The sequence below is a fragment of the Gouania willdenowi genome, chromosome 14 (assembly GCF_900634775.1).
Source record: "Gouania willdenowi chromosome 14, fGouWil2.1, whole genome shotgun sequence".
NCBI classification, from domain to species: Eukaryota; Metazoa; Chordata; class Actinopteri; order Blenniiformes; family Gobiesocidae; genus Gouania; species Gouania willdenowi.
Genome location: NC_041057.1, coordinates 8,281,585 through 8,299,588, shown reverse-complemented (window position 1 = coordinate 8,299,588; position 18,004 = coordinate 8,281,585). Strand labels below are relative to the sequence as shown.

At 39.1% G+C, this 18,004-nt stretch overlaps 1 protein-coding gene across 1 annotated transcript in view; it reads right to left on the bottom strand.

Annotated features, from left to right (window-relative positions):
- Positions 1-958: 958 nt before the first annotated feature.
- The window catches only part of rtn4rl1a (reticulon 4 receptor-like 1a), a 102,352-nt gene continuing 85,306 nt past the window's right edge, over positions 959-18,004 (bottom strand). The window contains exons 2-3 of the mRNA XM_028467602.1: positions 4,841-5,295; positions 959-3,859 (exon numbers count right to left, since the gene is read on the bottom strand). Coding sequence (XP_028323403.1) covers positions 2,960-3,859; positions 4,841-5,295 — 1,355 coding nt within the window. The 3' untranslated portion in view covers positions 959-2,959. The remainder of the gene's footprint in view (positions 3,860-4,840; positions 5,296-18,004) is intronic.

Genomic DNA, 18,004 nt, shown 5'->3' with positions numbered 1-18,004 from the left:
GTTTGATAACCACATACAAAAAAACATTTGGGTTGCACAAAAAAAAAGAAGCAAGTGTAAACGGAGGAGGGCGATGGCTGGAGGAGGAAGAGGAAAAGAGGTTGGAGGGAAACAGAGGGATGAATAGAAGGATAAAGAAAGAGGTGGGATGTGTGCAGTGTACTGTTTTTTTTATTTTATTTTAGTCAGAAAAATAATGAAACAATGGTAATAATCGTACTTAAAAAAATATTAAGGTCTCAGCCTCGAGCTCACAGTTTGTTAGTTTTGTTACTGAGACACAACAGAGACTTTTTTTTCTGGATTTTCTTTTTTTTCTTGTCTTTTTATCCATTTTATACAAACGTCATTCTCACAGAAAGACACAAGATTTACGTCACCTCTGGTTTGACAGCAGTACAAAGTTCACCAGTAGGGATCTCTAATCCTACAGGTCACATGGACGACACCGCTGTATGTCCTCCACGTTGATGTAGAAGACTGGAAAGTCCTCAGCAGGAAACACAAAAACAAGACGTGGACCCTGTTTTCAGACCCCCTTCTTTTCAGCTGCAGGTTGTTTTGTGCTTTTTTGTTGGTCGTTGTGAGTTTTTATAATAATAGTCATTTTCTGCATACAATGGTAGCTTGGTTAATCATTGGTTGAAACAATTAACCCCGGTAGAGGTAATCATCACAGGTGTGTGTTAAGACGAGGGTCCCCAACCTGGCCACTGGATCTGTCTTTTGAGAGTTTTGTACAGGATTTAATGGAAACCATGAATGTGTGTAAAGCAGGGGTGGAATGGGAACAAAATTCAGCTCTGGTATTTTCTGTTCAGACCAGCCCACACATTATCAGCATTTTGCAACTTCCTTTATCCCATTTTTGCCCCTTTTCAAAACTTTAACTTTGAACTGTGCCAATAAATATCTTCCTTTTGACACTTTTATCCATTTTGTCTTTTTTTTTTTTTTAATTGTTTTGCCCACTTTTCATCCCAATAAGCTACCTTTTGTCTCTTAAATACCACTTGTTTTCTTTTTTCCCTTCATTTTCCCTCTTTTTGCTCCATATTTCTGCCCTTTTTCACTATTGTTTGACACATATTTCCCATTTAAGCAATCCTTTGCCATAACATACCACCTGGTTTGTCTTAATTTGTCCACTTTTTTGGCCACTCCGACTGCTTTTGGCCCATTTTAGTCTCTTTTCACTCTTTTCTTGCCACGTTTGGACCATTTTTGGCCACCTGTTACCATGTCTGCCTCTACTCGCTCATCAAACCCACCTCCGAAAAAACTCGTAGCGGACTGGCCCACTTCGGGTTTAATGCCATTGCCCGGTATGCCAGATGGCCAGTCTACCCTTGGTGTAAAGGGAACGTTTTTACAGTTTCCATTGTAGCTGTGACTCAGTAGGAAAAAGATTGTTAGCAATGTGTGATGTACGTGTACAAGTTAGCAAGTTAAGGGACTTCTTTTATTTTGAAATCAGTCCGTGGTGAGAAAATAGTTGGGGACCCCTGTGTTAACATACCAGATGGCCTGTGTGAGTGTACAGGTTGTGTCTGTTTATCTCCAGCATGTGTGTATTACTGAGGAGCTTCAGCTCTGCGCTCGGAGCCTGATCCATGTGAGTGGTGGTGTTCTGTGCTGGACACTGGTGAAACGTTTCCAGAGTCGCAGGTTGTGGTTGGTCATACTCCAGTCGTCAAATGACGCCATGTCCCACAAAGTTATTCTCCAAATAGTCAAGAGAATTAAAATCCACTCTGAGATTTTCGGTTCTCCAACGTAGCAGCGTAAAAATGAGTATTTCAAAGCAGAGCTCGTGAATCTTCAAGTCTGTCTGTGTTGGAACCCACTTTATATAACAGAGGAGATGCAGACTGATGGCCTCTGGTGATCAAATGAAAATCCATTTTCACCGTCAATCACGGCTTTGCATGTAAAGTGTCATTTATGGTGGCCATTAGTTGAAAAAAAATCAAAACAGTATGTTGTCAACTGACTAAACCTCATTGTGGCCTTGAATTTGTCTGTTTCTGGAAGAAATTTTAACAGAGTTGGGGCTCATTTTTTTTTTGTGCAGCCATTGAGGGGAAAAAGTAAAAAAAAAAAAAACTCATGCTGTTTCTTGCTTTCTATTTCCTTGAATATTGAACTCGCGTTAGGCACTCTTGCAGTCTAGCTTCATTTTACCTGGATGGCTTTAGTGATCAGTCACTCAAAATGTGATGTACATTATCAACCGTTCAGTCACCCCAGTTGGCTCTAAAATTGGGGGGTATGGGTTTGAATGGCTTTTGAGGTGGAATACAGCAACACAAATGTTTGCTTTAAACAAGTAAACAAGTCTGTGTCAGAAATGTTGCTGTTTTTAAAAAAAAAAAAAGATATAAAAGGCTGAAGATAAAGATGTCCATGTTGTGAGTCTTGGAAACCACATTACTAATAGACACAAAGTGATCTTCAGTAAAACCTTTTGTTTGCAGTATTGTGCTTCTTGAACTTAAAGTGCTTTAGGGTGAGCCGAAGAGTAGCGATAAAAACTATGAGTGACAAGTGGAAACTGTACAAAAGGAACTATTCTTTTAAGCGGGACATTTAGACATTTACCCTACGTGCTTCTGGCTATTGTTTAAAACTTGCTTTATTGGCTCATGTGGATTGTGGCAGTCCAGGACATTAATTCAATGATGCATCATTTGCCCCACAGAGGTGAAAGCAAAGTTTTCCTGTAGTTTTCCTCGGTGACATCGTCAAAGCACTGGGCTAATCTGTCTTCCCTGACTTCCACATATCGGTTCTGGCTCATAAAGATCCCTGTCTAGATACTGCAGGGAAGCTGGAAAGAGTTTGCTTTACACAATCATGTACGCACATAGTTATGCACACATTTAAAGAGCCGGAGTCTTAGAGTTCAGGACAGTGAGTCCTTGTATTTTTCTCACCGCTCCAGGGTCCCTTTGCTGAGTCAGCGTAGGAACACGCAGTAGAGTGACAGCAGCAGAGCTGGTGAGAGGCAAGAAAGAAAATATGTGGGATGTAACCCTGCCTCGTTATTAGCTCTCTGGACCCCGATGGGTGAGTCCATAGAAGTTCTAGGGATACACTTGTTTTTTCTTCTTGAAGATCCAGATAGGTCATGTTTACCTCCATCCGGACCATAGTCTTTCTCACCCCCCTCCCGAAGTACCTGCACCTCATTGATTCCCCCTTTAGCCTTACGTCCCCGTCGGGTGCAGTTTCTGCGAGCTCCCTTAGGGGGCCGAGGCAGGGGTGAAGGAGAGGGCAGGTTGTACTGGTCTCCGTGGGGCAAATATGGCCGCTGATGGTTGTTGTGATGGTTCCTGTGACGATTCAGGTGGTTCAAAGATTCTCCGTGCTCCACCTCCCGACCTGGACCACCACGAGCGTGACCCTCATCTGCTAAGCAGCTAGGTAACTCCTCCTTCTTCAGTGTTTTCAAGTCCTTGCCCATGAGCTCCGGAGGTGAAACACACATCAAAGAAGAAGTGGAGCCTCTGAACCTGCGTAGCCAATCCCACAAAGAAAGAGCTTTGCAGTCACACTCCCACGGGTTGTCGTTGAGTCGCAGGTACTCCAGAGCTGGCAGCAGAGTGAGGCTGGCACCAGAAAGCTCCGTCAGAGAGTTGTTGAACAGGTACAGAGTGGTGAGGCGACGCAAGTCGTGGAAAGCCTGACGGTCAACCCACTGTATTCGGTTCTGATGGATTAGGAGTCGGTCCAAGACACCCAGACCACGAAAAGTGTTCTGCCGAAGACTCCACAACCGATTTCCATGTAGGAAAAGATGACTGAGGTTCAGCAGGTCGATGAAGAGATCATCTTCTAGGAACTCCAATTGGTTGTCCTGTAAAAACACAACATTCATTGATTCATTGTTGATCGTAATGGTGTTATCACCAAAACCATTTAACAATAAAGAATTACCATTTAATAAGACCAGAAAAGACTTATTCTCTGTAAATTGATGACTTTTTAGACCTACTCAGCAAAGTTACTGATTACTATTACAAGTTAACACCTTACTGTTATAACTACAACGCTGCACATCTTTTGTATCAAATAAGAAAGCCATCAATTTAACCAGTGTCGACATTTATTAAAACTGTCTCAAAGTTCTACTTGGACATGATTCTGTAGGGACAGGTTACTGTAAAAGAGTAGGACAGGCATGAATTGAAATTATTTATTAGGAAAGTCATGACCAATACATGTTAAATAATGTAATGATCATTTTTAATTTTAGAATTTTTTAAATGAAACTAGCTAAAACTACAAACCATTCTAATGATTCAAATGATATATTTTGAATAATAATCCAGTCAATAATAATTTAACAAAGTTTTCAACATCTTGCCTAACTGTAAATGTAGTTGGAAAGCCAGATTCCTTGGAGTTAAGTCACTTTTATCAGTAATCTACTATCACAAAACAAAAATGGGTACAAAAAGTGCTGAAAAACCACATGAGAACAGGAAAGTGACAGAAAGGGTGAGTTTGCATTAAAGTGTGGATTTGCGGCAATATTAAATTATTGAGCTACTTTTATTGTTTTACCCTTTCACTAACTTGTCCAGTAATTTGTGGTTCCATCGTCAATGGTGTCGTGTAATATATTTATGACCTATGTTTTACCGCAGTCCCTTTACTGTGTGAGTATTAAAGTGAGTTAGGATGTGGGGTAAATATCAGGATAATATATTGACATTTGATCAGGTTCTAAGTCATAAGCTGCGAGTGCTGAAGTGGGCTGATGGACAGATTACTCCATAATGCGATTGTGCATGCAGGTGCTATGCAGTATAGATAAGAGGTGTTATCCATGCACCTGTAGGTAGAGATACTGAAGGTTATTAAGGCCTGCAAAGATCCCTGTAGGCAGGCTTATCAGACCACAGTGGTACAGATGCAGGGCATGCAGCCGACCCAGGCCCAGGAAGGTGTCCGAAGCCACGACTTTCAGGTGCCGGTTGTCTCCCAGATCGAGCTCCTCCAGGCGATCAAAGCCGTGGAAGGTGGAAGGCTGTATGTAGGAGATGTTGTTGGAGTAAAGCCACAACATGGTGGTGGTCGGCGAGAAGTGGCCACGGAGCAGCCGCTGGATCTTGTTGTTTTGCAGAAAGACACGCTCGCTCTGAGCAGGGATGCCCTCGGGTACGGCGTGGAAGTTGTGTGCTTGGCAGGAGACGGTGCTAGGCGAGGTGTAGCAGATGCAGTGGCGAGGGCACGGCAGAGTGAAATCCAGGCCGCACAGCACCAGCAGTAACTCCACCCCACCGTAACCTGACAGAGGGAAACAGGGCAAGGAGCTGAGTTAAAGAGGCAGTATTATGAAAACTTCACTTTGAATGATGCTAAAGAGATATATATCACTGTAGCAAAACCAAAGTTGAAAAAGTTCTGTTTGCTCCTCTCTTGCTATTCCACATTTTGTAAATGTCAGCTCCAAACGGGCAAGTTGGATTTTTCACCCCTCATGTGTCATAATGGGGAAACTCCTCCTCCTGGCACTCCTGGCTCCTCCTACCCTACATAAGAATGTGAGCTCCTCCCTCTGAAACTACCTCACAGGTAAAACAAACATAGCGAATATTGATATTACAATTAATATCACAGTTAATATCTTTACGTTCATTTTAAAGATAATCTGAAGCGCAGCGTGAGCGCTCACAATCAGTTTCATTTTTAGTAGCCGTTATATCGCCTCGTATCACCTTTATGGGATTATCTGATGTGTTTGTGACTAAAAAACAATGGCCTATCAACTGAAATGAACAATTTCTGTGGTTAAAAAAAAAAAAGACTGTTTTTAGGAACGGTCTAAAAGTGGCTGTTGAGAGGGTTAAAACTCCAGAAAACAGGCGAGTTTGGGAAAATAAACCTCTCATACTATGTAGTTGTAGTCCTTAGAATAATTGGAGATAGGCGAAAAATAGTATAATACTGGACCTTTAATTAAATCTAGGTTTTCTTATCGGACACATCTCAAATGAAACACTGGTGTTGTGTTTACAGAGAGCAATCAGCACATCTCAGAGCAGAGAAGAAAATCCTTCACACCCACACAAACACTCATTTGCTGTTTTAGAGATGTTTACAACAACTCTGAAGTGTTTACTCTTAACCTTTTTGACATTTTACTCGTACTCAAACCTTCATATTTGCTATTTTCTTTTTCTGATGGAGATATTGAGCATCCTCATCTCTTTATGTTCTATTCCTTGCCAAAGTCTTTATGATGCAGTGTACAGCATCCTATCACGCAGTGGGATATGTTTGTTTATCCTCTAAAGCAAACACAAAATCGATGCGTCTCCTACTTATATGAGAACATGCAGCAAACCTATGATACATTCCCACAGTAAGGAAAACCAAGAAGGGAAATAGAGCGGGGGAGGAAGGGAGGGAGGGAGTGGGCGATCAAGCAGGAATCTGCTGCACGCCCTTGAAGTGATGTTTCTTTCGTTTTCAGATCCTCATCATCTTTCTCATATCTGTTTATTTGTTGGGCTTTTTTTTTTTTCCAACATTGCGCCATTTTTACTGTTTGTTGTGTCACTGCGAGGGAACAAAAACACTGTAAAGAAAAGAAAGATCAGATGTAATTTAAGGAACAATCTTTTAAAATGGGACAGTGTTCTATATGATCAATGAAAGGCAATGATGTGTGTGCCTGGACATAAATATGAGCTCTAAGGTGAACAGCTGAGAGGGTGGTGCAGACAGATGTGATGGACAGATGTCAGGTTGACGTGGACGCCACTGCTCTGTAAAGGACAGGCTGTTCTGAAATGTCAGCGGAGGATGTGTTATTATCGTGCGTGCTGCTCATGTGTCCACGTGCAGCTCAGTGTGCTGTTGGGAACAAAGTGTATCATGCAGGTGTGACTGTCAGCAGGGTCTCGATAGATGTTGTCATCCATTTGAGCTGTGAAGCAAGTTTGGTTTCAATTGTATTGACTCGTGTCACATTCTTGTCTAAAGAGAAAAAGCAATAATATATTAAAAAAATAAAATTAAAAAAAAAGACTCCAACCATTTCAGTGGTCTTCTGTACTCAACTAATGTGAAATATTAATAGCTAGGCCAACAATACTGTATTATTTGAGAATTTTGTTATTGGGCCTAATTGCAAACATTTAATTATTTATTGCTGATTAATAAGACATAACCATTTTAATATAAATTTAAAGAAGGTACTCTATTTCATGCTCAGTAGTAATGGTCCCCAACCACCGGGCCGCAGACTGGTACTGGTCTGTAGAATATTTGGTACCGGGCCGAACAAAAAAAACATTTTTTAAACATTTAATTTGTTTTTGTTCTGATAATTCTGTTTAAAAAGTAACTTAAAAGCTCACATCTCCACTCGACTGCATTTGATCAGACTGTGAGGAATGAGGAAAGTGAGGCCTCGCAGAGCGAGAAACAAGACAAGCCCAGGTTTTAATTAACTTTTTTTGCTGTAAATCCACCTACTGTTATCGCATTATGCTAGTCACATGCCTGTGTGGGTGAACCTCGAATAATGAGCGATGCAAAGTGTGTAAGTTCACTAAATGCTTTGCATCAAGGGAAATTCGGAAAAAGTTTTAGATCCAATGTTGTGTGGTTTAAATCGCCGGGAATGGAGAACTGATGACCAAACTTCTTCCTGAACAACTTTAGGTCAGATGACAACAGTAGTTCTATTTCAACGTGGTTCATTTTAGTTAGTAAAGTATTTAACACACCTGTTTGTTCCTGAAACACAGCTCACACAGGTGGCTAGCAGGAGGAAGTGTGTGTGTTAAAAAGTGAAAGGAGAAAACGGATCTCATCTGGGCTGGGATGGACCCCTGTACCGTACAAAGCGGAGGCTCGTACAAACGTGATTTCATGACCTTGAGGTTATGTAAAAACGGTGCACAACGTGTGAGTGTTGGAACCAGCATGTAACTAGGGCAGCAGAGTGTCAGGGCCTACGCACACAGAAGTATGTTTAAAACTGATCCAATATTGTGTGAAAAACACTTTTTTCCTATAATATATATAATCTGTGTGAAATTAAACAGTCAAAGGCTTGTCATTAGTGTCTCCACTAATTTATATATACTTTTTTTTTAATTCTTGCATTGCAAACAATTATTCTTCATTTAATAATAATACTTTAAAAGAAGAGTTTATTTGTATCCGTATCGTTGCCGTATCAATATACCAACAACTATCCGTACGCAGCGCCCCATTTGGTCACTTTAGGTCACGTGACTAAGACTAAACCTTACCCTAAATCTAACCCTAACCCTAAAAATTGTTGTGATATTAGGTTATAACCGAACCCTAACCCAGGGGTCTGAAACCTTTACTCTCAAAGGAGCCATTTTGCCTAATCTCACCTGGATTAAAGTCCTTCCGTAGCCTAAAAAAATACCTTCTCAATAAAGACAATACAGTGAATTAAATTCTATACAGTTAAAATGATATTGAATAATTTTGAATTAATGGATTTGAAGGGCTACAAAAAATAACTTGAATTTATTGCATGATCATGTCATTCAACACATGCTAATTTCTTGCCACATATCAAGCATGATATTAAGCCGTTATGTTGGAAATTAAATACATTTCCCCACACAAACACAATCTCTATTTTCTTCCAGAATAGTCTTTTTGTTAGTTTAGTTATCTTACAAGGGATTTAAAATTTAAGATTAGCCACAGGTGAAAGAAACGTTGATGATCTGTAGATGTTGTAGGAGGTGAAGTAGGAAGGTGGCTGAGTTATTGCACAATGTGATTTATTTTTTGGTTAACAAGTTGTTTTATCATAATTGTATTTTAAGTTAATATCATTAATCATCAATACCCTCTGTAAGAAAGAACAATTATTTTATTAATTCTTTTAAAGCTATAGGGAACCATTGCAAAAGAGTCAAAGAGCCACATGAGGCTCCATAGCCGCAGGTTGCAGACCCCTGCCCTAACCCTAAACCTAATCCTAACCCTAAACCTAATCCTAACCCTAAAACGCTACGTACGTGTACTTTGGTAACCGTACCAATAGTACCAGGGGTTGTCCGTACAAATAGACACTTTCATTAAATGACAGATGGGTATTTAAGCTTGAATGTATCTGTTTGAAAGGAATCACAGCTCATTTCAGATAAACACCTTGTGGATGATAACTTCATTATCTGCATCTTTAATAACATTTCTGCAGGTTTACTCAATAAATCAAAGAAGTGCTGTTTTCAAATATTGAAATGCACTCAACAAGCCTTTTAGTTCAGTCATGTGATGTATTGACAAACCTCCAGTGAGATAAGAAGTAGGTTGAATAATAGATATTACTCTGATCAATCTCCATCTCTTATTGATGCTAACACTTTCACATGTGCTGCGCTCACACTCGCACACATGTTTCCCAGTGTTCTCTCTTTTTCCTCATCCTTCATTTATTCAGTAAATCTGACTCTCAGCATCTCTCACACTCTGCCTATTGGCGGTATTGGTCACATGTTTGGTTTATCGTGTATCCGCTCCTGGAGGCTGTATATGGGATTTTTGTCTCCCTGTGGTTTTCCTGCTCTCTGGTTGTATCTGCGTGTCTCTCTTCCACCACAGATAGACTGTAGTTTCATACACGCCTCTGCCCAACCTACTGCTAATTAGATTCACAGCTACTCTTTGCAACTTCATGTAACGGGGTGTGTTGGGAAATCTTCATATATCTGTGGCCTCGTGTTCTTGGGATTTAATGTGATGATGCTTAGCTTCATATTAAAGCTCCTGACTGAAAAGCGTTGTTTGAGCTTGGAAAGCAGCTTATCCCCCTTCTGCTCTTTAGTTTATTCAGATGCTTTGAGTTGACATTGACTAAACAGACATTTGGAACATTGGGAACTCCTGGTTTAGTCAATGGATGAGGAGAAGTTAAAGCTCTGCTCATGGACTCAGTGTGATGCTACTATCGTCTTCATTTTAATGGATGTCTTTGGTTGCAGTGCTGTCAAACATCTGTGAACTTCTCTCACAGTAAGACACCACATCTTTTAGACCAATGTTTCCCAAATGGGGGTACGTGTACCCCTAGGGGTACGCAATGGCACTACAGGGGGTACTTGAGAGAGTGGAAAATTATCAAATAAAAGCATTAAGAATGAGGTTTTATATAATGTTTATTTTAGTTAAAAATAATAATCTTAATAATGATGGAAATGTTTTTGATTGGAAAATGAATACAATACAAGGGGTGTGGTGGAAAATGATCAAAACTGTAGGAATAATTCTATTCATGAGGCACTAAATATTGTTTCACTTCACTAATTTACAAAATGAGATTCTTTAAAATGTGTGCTACAGTATACTGTATATAATAAGATCAATCAAAAATGGTGTAAGACACTCTCAAAAGCTGCTTTAATTTCAATTACACTGTAAAAATATGGTTTGTGCGCAAGGAAATAGTTCACAACTAAAACTGGAGGCAATTTAAAAAAAAAAGTGACAACTTGTCTTGAAAATGAGGTAATTTTATACAACAGTGATCTGAGCCTGAATTGATTTTTTTTTTTTTAGGAGAAAGACATGATACACCCTGTACAGGTTCAGATATCATAAAAAGGCTGTGTTGGAAATCCCATACTAACGTACTATACACTACACACTGAATGACTATATACTGTCTATAAGTATGATAGGATGACAGAGCTTTGTCTGGAGCTGCCCCCACCCTGTGGAATTCCCTACCAAGCCACATCCGCAACTGCACTGACCTCCAATCCTTCAAATCACTACTCAAAACTCACCTTTTAATGTTTAAACCACCCACCCACTCACTTCTTTGCTCTTGTTGTTTTTAATGCTGTAAAGTGTCTTTGAGTGTATTATTATTATTATTATTATTATGACCGTTCCCACTGAAGTATATAGTTTCCAAAGATGCATTTCGAACCTACTACAACAAAAACCTAAAACACACTGAGGCTAAATATCTCCGTTAATTCTCCACTTTTGAAAGTTCTGAAAACATTTTAAGTGAGAAAGTGACCAAGTAGAATATCAGCATGTGCTCATTTGATTCGTAAAACTTACGCTAACACATTTCATACCGACATTTTGGAGATTTTTGGAGACCTGCCATTGTACTACTGACAAAACTTCTTGTAAACTTCAAAAGATGAGCCCTATTTACTAGGGGTGTCCCGATCCGATATCGGTCCGATATCAGCCTGAAAACGAATATCGGATTCAAATTTCCGAAATTGCCAATTTTTTTTTCCCCCCCCCCAATTCATTTTTTTATTTATTTTATTCAATTGTAGAATACTGTAGATATTACGTTGAAAGTTAAAATGTATGCAACCAACTGGTTAATAATAAATGGGTCAGTTTTTCTCATACCTACTGTTGTTGACTATTGTTCTGTTTGAGTAACATCACTTGATCAAGCCTTTTCTAACATTCCACACTACAAAACAAGTAATTATCATTTTTTCATTAAAGAAAAAAATCTAAATTAAAAAAAGTATGTATGATTGATGCTGATATCGGACCAATATCGGTATCGGCTATTACGCAAGGCTGTAATATTGGTATCATATCGCAAATGAAAAAGTATTATTGGGACATCCCTACTATTTACAAAAGCGTTAAACTAATAAAAGAAAAGAAGAGACGCTTTTGTTTTGAAAAGTGTATGTTTGACCTTTATGTTGAAGCCGATCCCAGGACCATTTTACGTATGACTAATGTGCCCACCATGCGTACTTATAAAATATCCCGACATAGTACATAGTACATCTGGGTATTTCTCACATACTCAATATTTTCATACTATCTAATGTGAACGCACTACATACTCATTTTGACGTGTAGTATGAGTAGAACGTTAGTACAGCCAAACTCTCTTCAACAGTCATCTTTAAAAGTAGCTTGTTGAAGCTAACACTCTTTATATAACATGCAACCAAACCAGTTTTAAATGTGATTACTCCAGTTGAAGATTGTAATTTGCCATCACACCAGTAACCCTCACTATATAACATTTAACTGGTAGACTAATGCAGAACAAAAGGATCAGGGTGGCATCACACCAAGCTTCAAAAGTGTAAGAGCTTCCAGCGAGTCGCGTCGAGCTACATAAAAATCACTTTTACTCGTAATTGTTTATGACATGTTTGATAAAGCGTTGTAGTTTAATAGAAGAATGAAGCCGGGGTAGATTCCATTAACGCCATATGTGCCTGCTGTTAATCTTCCTCTGAGGGGTGTAATGTTTAAAAGCTCATTTTATACTCTTGTTTTAAGACCAAAACATTTTTCAGTAGCCGTGTAGTTTTAAAACAACTGCTCTTTTGGCCAATAAATGACACGGTGGACAGCAGCGTAATTGCCTGGTGTTTACTTGTCCTACAACACATTTTATTACTCGACCATGAGGAAAAGGTAGAAAAGGGAGGTAGAATTTGAATGGCTGTATAAATTAATGTTGCTCATCCGAATAAAAACAGAGCGAAAACACACACAGGAGAAGCTCACACTCGCTGATCTTGTCGTGACCAAACCACAGGCATTAATTTGTAGCTGCTGCCCTGTAGCTCAGGTGAACCAGAGCATCTGCTGTGTAAGACCTTTGTGGTGGTTTTCCTAAGAAAAACCATCAACAATTATTAACATATAATCCTCCATTAAAGGAGGATTACATTAGCTTTTTAGGTAAACATTGTTGTGGAGATTGTGTGGCTACAATAAATACTGAAGCTGAGAAAAATATTTAGTATTTGAGAAGACTATTCACCTCTACACCGTAAACATTATCCTAATCAATAACCATCAACCTTATTCTTATTGTTTGCTTCAATAACATATAATAATTTACACTTATGAACAGAAAGACACGTTGTCTTCTTACAAATTGGTGCTTGTTCTATTAAACAGAAACATGTGTTCACAATTATATCTGCGTTTGTGCTTCCAAAAGATAAGGTGGGTGTTTGATTTTTATTGGCTATAATTAAAATGGCCAATGAGTTGTAAACCAGCTGGGGTGCTGATGGTAATAAAACTAGCTGTTCCTCCCGTCTGCAAAGACCAACTTTTTATATTACTGACTGTGATTTGCATTAGATAAGCACTCATTGAGCTGCTCCAGTTATAAAATATCAGAGATAAAAACACAGAAACAGTAACTTGTAGTACTTGAAATACCACAGTATAACAAGCATGGTTGTCGCATAACTGAGAATGAATTACAGTTATGGCGTAAATGTAATTGTAATTTTAAAAATCTGTTTGCTGTCGTAATTGTAATTAAATTGCAATTTATTTTAGATAATTGACTTTGTAATTGTAATTGACATGAAAATTCTATAAAAATTGTCAATTATAATTTAATACTAAACTGGAGACCATGGTATAGTTCTATGTACAGTTTTATACATACAGTATGTAGTTAACAATTATTAAAATATGTTTCATATCAAGCTTTCCCACATTTTATGAATAAATCAAAGGGTATACTGACATAAATAAGATATAAACGCCCACACAAAAAATATTAAAACCTATATTGTCATTGATTAAGAAGCCTAACAAGGTAACCGATAGATAAGAAAGAAATTAGATAATAAATATTTGTTTTTAGTGTGTTTTACATCAGGGGTTCTCAACTGGTCTCTCACTGGGATCCACTTTTTGCCACGGTCATTAAATCGCGACTCACATTTTTTTTTTTTTGTAGGATTTTACCAACCAAAGTTAGTTTTTCAAAAATAGCTGATAGTGTAGCACTTACACAATGTTTTTTAAAATGTAAATCTATATATTTTCCTATGCAACATGCATTCCACAGCATGCCTTTCAAAATAAAAGTCCAACGTGAGACAACTGTCTGTAACCCACCCAGTACAGGACCGTGACCCACTTTTGGGTCCCAACCCACCGAGAACCGCTGATTTACAGGACCTGTTATTATAAGAGATGCTAACAGAAAGCTAACACAAGAGGAAGGTTAACTTTTATTAGGTTATTTATTTCAGACTCAATATTTGTGACTAATTGTAATTATATTTTGAGAATGTAATTGACTTTCTGAGGATAAAAAATGCTGCCACTGTAAACGTAATCAAACTGTAATTGAACATGGGTAATTGAAATCGTAATTGTAATGCAATTGACCCCAACCCTAATAACTAATTCTTACTCAGGGATAGATTATTTGAACACTAATCTATCTGCAACCAATGCTATTGCTCTTTTCTCTGTTTTTTTTTTTTCTGTGGATGGTATGTAATATCATATGAAATATGCTAATTTCAAACATAAACTTTAACAAAAATTATAATTATATATAGTGTAGCATGAAAACTTTTGATGATTATAGCTTCAGACGTGTGATTTGTCAACTCTGTGCATACTTTCAATAGTTTCCCACTTTGCGTAGGTCTTTAAAATTCATCCTCGTGCAGGTACTGATGTCCTTTGTTCCTCTGGCATTTTGAATGTGTGTCTCTCACTTTGCTGCAGTAATTGTCTATTTCAGAATGTTTTGGCTGTTTAATCAACACTGTGTGTGTGTATTTGTGTGTGCGTTGCCCTCTTTGTGTCAGTGTCCATTTCCCGCTGGTATTTTGTCTAAATTCTCATCCCAGCAATCCTAGTTGGATATTTGTTGAAAGCTTCATCAAGCACAACCAGAGTTCAATTACAAGCTCTGCCTCCGCCCAATTTCCCCTCATTTTTTTTTTTTTCTCTTTTTCTCACTCCGTCTCATTTTAATTCCACCATCATAAAGCACACAAAACAAAACTCACCTTGGGGAAAATATAGAAATAAATAGCAGAAAAAATGCTACTTGTCAGACCATCGTTACAACTTCCGCCCAACAGCTTGGCATTGTGGGAAAACACCTGCCACTCATTCTGGCAGACACAAGGTGAAGGTAACACAAAGGGGAATATAAGGGAACACAGAGGATAGGAGTGAAAATGGTGCCTGGGAGGGAAGATAATAACACAAATGCTCAGAGGGGTGGGGGCAGCTTGTACAACATAAAAGCAGGGGAACAGTGTGGTGATGTAGGAGACTGGAGCAAAAAGCGAGCTATGCTGTCTTCTCAAGAAAAGTTCAAACCTATGGCTTGTGATCGACTCAGCTAATTTTCTCAACTTCTGCATGGTGAGTCAGACAAAAGTGAACAGTATTTCCTCTTAATAAATCATGACACATGCATCCTTTGGATACTAAATTTGGCTCTCACACAGGTTTTCTCATTGAACCACAACCTAAATGACACAATTTGTCAATAATTACTAAAGGGTGATTCTATGTCATTTCAACAATTTTTCAGGACATCCCATGCACTTTGGTCTAAATTTTTTTACCAATTGTTACTTAAAGACACAATGTGTAACTTTTGGCCACTAGGGGCGCTAGACCTGTAACTTTGAGATAAGGATTGGCTCTAAGGGCTGGGCCGGTCGGGCTGGTGTGTGAAGCTGGGCTCGTGCCAAGGGTGGAGGAGCAGCTGCTGCCGCCCCCCTCCTCTCCCTGCGCCGGAGGTCTGGTGCTCAGCCCTCCTCGCCGTGTCGGTGGTGGTCCCCCCCTACTCCCAGGCCATGTCGCCGTCGACTTCGCCGTGGGTCGGCACGGCGGACGGGGGACCCCGGCGGAATATCCATGAGAAGGGCCCGGTGCACGTCCAGAGTCGCCGCCGAGACCCAGCCAAAGACACCGCCCCACGCACGCCAGGTTGCCAGTCTGCTCCGTCCCAAGCAAAGGGGGCCAACAACGGCAGCGAGGCCAGGGAGTGGGCCACGGGAAGCGCCACCGATGCGGCGAGGTGACCAGGCTGTAAACAGAGGCTAAACTCGTTTCAGCTGCCCACAGCAATGGTGGGAAATGCCTGTATGCTGTGACGTCATGTGGGAACTTTATATACCTGAGCCTGTGGTCACCTGACTGCCGTAAAGTGAAACGCTCTCCAGGTCACATGACCTTGCCAAAGACGGTCCGCCTCTCCAAACTTACATGGTCAGCATTTGAAGAGGGAAGCTTCGCTCACAGCATTGACACTGTCAAGCCCTGTATATTGTCCTAAAGAACCATTTAAAATAACTCGTGGGTCAACTCTTTAGGTCAAAAGCTCTGTGGTGTGCCTTTAATAATTCAATTGGCATGATGTATATTTTTATTTTGATTGAATCAATACTTTCAGAGATATGAACATATTAGTGAAGGGTATTTGTGTCAATTTTTGCACGTCCTTATTTTTCTTGCATTTTTAGCTTCCAATATCTCAAGAATTACACCATATAGGAATCTGAAATTTTGTATAGTAATACAGTTCCACCTACTTTCTCAGAATAAACAAAAAGACTCAGTGTTACGAGTGAAAAACTAATCAACACAGTTTTATATCCCAAGAAAGAGTAACCTTTATACTATCAATTAAAACATATTCTTCCATTCCTGCAGGCAGTTATGGGCCAATGAAAACAGTAAAAATGTCAAGAGACTGTCACCCAAGAACCAATACATATATCTGACTAATCATTAGTGATTTGAACAGTCTATGTACATAGCTCAAAGCTGATCAAATTACAGGGAGCTGAGACATATACGTAGTTGTTTACTGAAGACCCAAACCGTGAAGTGCTGGAGTCTTAAACCCCAGCAAACTTTTTCCCAAAGTCAAGGGCCTGGCATGTCCACCAGATAGAATGTATAGCAAATCGTCTTATATATTCTGAGAGAGTAGATGGAGCTGTATTACTATACCAAATTTCACTTTCCTATATGATGTAGTTCCTGAAATATTGAAAGCTGAAAATGGGAAAATAAATAAGGACAAGCAAAAATCAACACACATCCCCCTCACTAAATTGGCCATAACTCAAAAAGGATTTATCCAATCAAACTAAAAATTTACATTGTGCCTGTTGAGAAATTGGTAGACATTTCAGAATTTTTTGAGACGGAAATGTGTGGGCCATTTGTTAAAATGACATGGAATGACCCTAAAGACAAGTGAAAATGGTGATAAAGGAAACTTACATGAGTAGATATGTCAGCTATGAGTTAATACCAAAGAAACTACAGTGACTCCATCACTCTGTGCAGATTCTGCGTCTCTCTCTCCCAAAGATCATTTAGCATTGCTCATTCAAACGGTGAGCAATCTCTGGCATAGTTAATGGGAGGTTTAAATGGCATTGTTGCCTCAAAGACACGGATGATATATTTCTGCAATATATAATCCTCCCCTCTCATGTGATACGCCACATAACCATCACATTTATCTTGATATTACAGACAAATTGGGTCAATATTGTTGGCTCTGCACTAATAGTTCTCAATTGCTTGAGAATGACTGTTTTCGAGGTCTGAAAGAAAGTTTTGTTGCAGAGCGTTTTAAAAGACCACTGGATGAACACACACAGCGAGAGATGGGTATAGATTACAATCACTCTCATTGTGATCCACGATGGTGAAAAGCATAATGGTAGTTCTATATTTAGGACACATCTCAACAGAAAAACATTGGTGAACATACTCATCAAATTTATCTCAACATCCAGAGGTACATCTCTATGAAATCTAACTATCAAAACTAGAAGCGAGAAACCCTGGAAACACATTGTGTTTGTGATTATTTATGTGTTGGTATGTCCACAGCAGCCGAGGAGTCGTTTTATTGTAGTATCCTTTCTGGTGCTGGATCCCAGCATGCATTGCAACGCTATCGTTTATTTAGTTGGCCTAGATACTATATTTTAGGTTTATGGAATTGAAGTGTGTGTAATTTCATTGATAATTGACAAATACAATTGCGGAACTGAAGCTTTCATTATTTCAGAAACTCAATTCATCTTTTATTCATGAGTGTTCGACAGAAAAGCAATTTGAAGATGTGTCATTGTCAATTAACTATTATATTAATCTCACTTAACGTTTAATTTGAATTCAGTTCCTCATGCCATTAGTGATCCAATACAGTGAATATTTGCTTTAA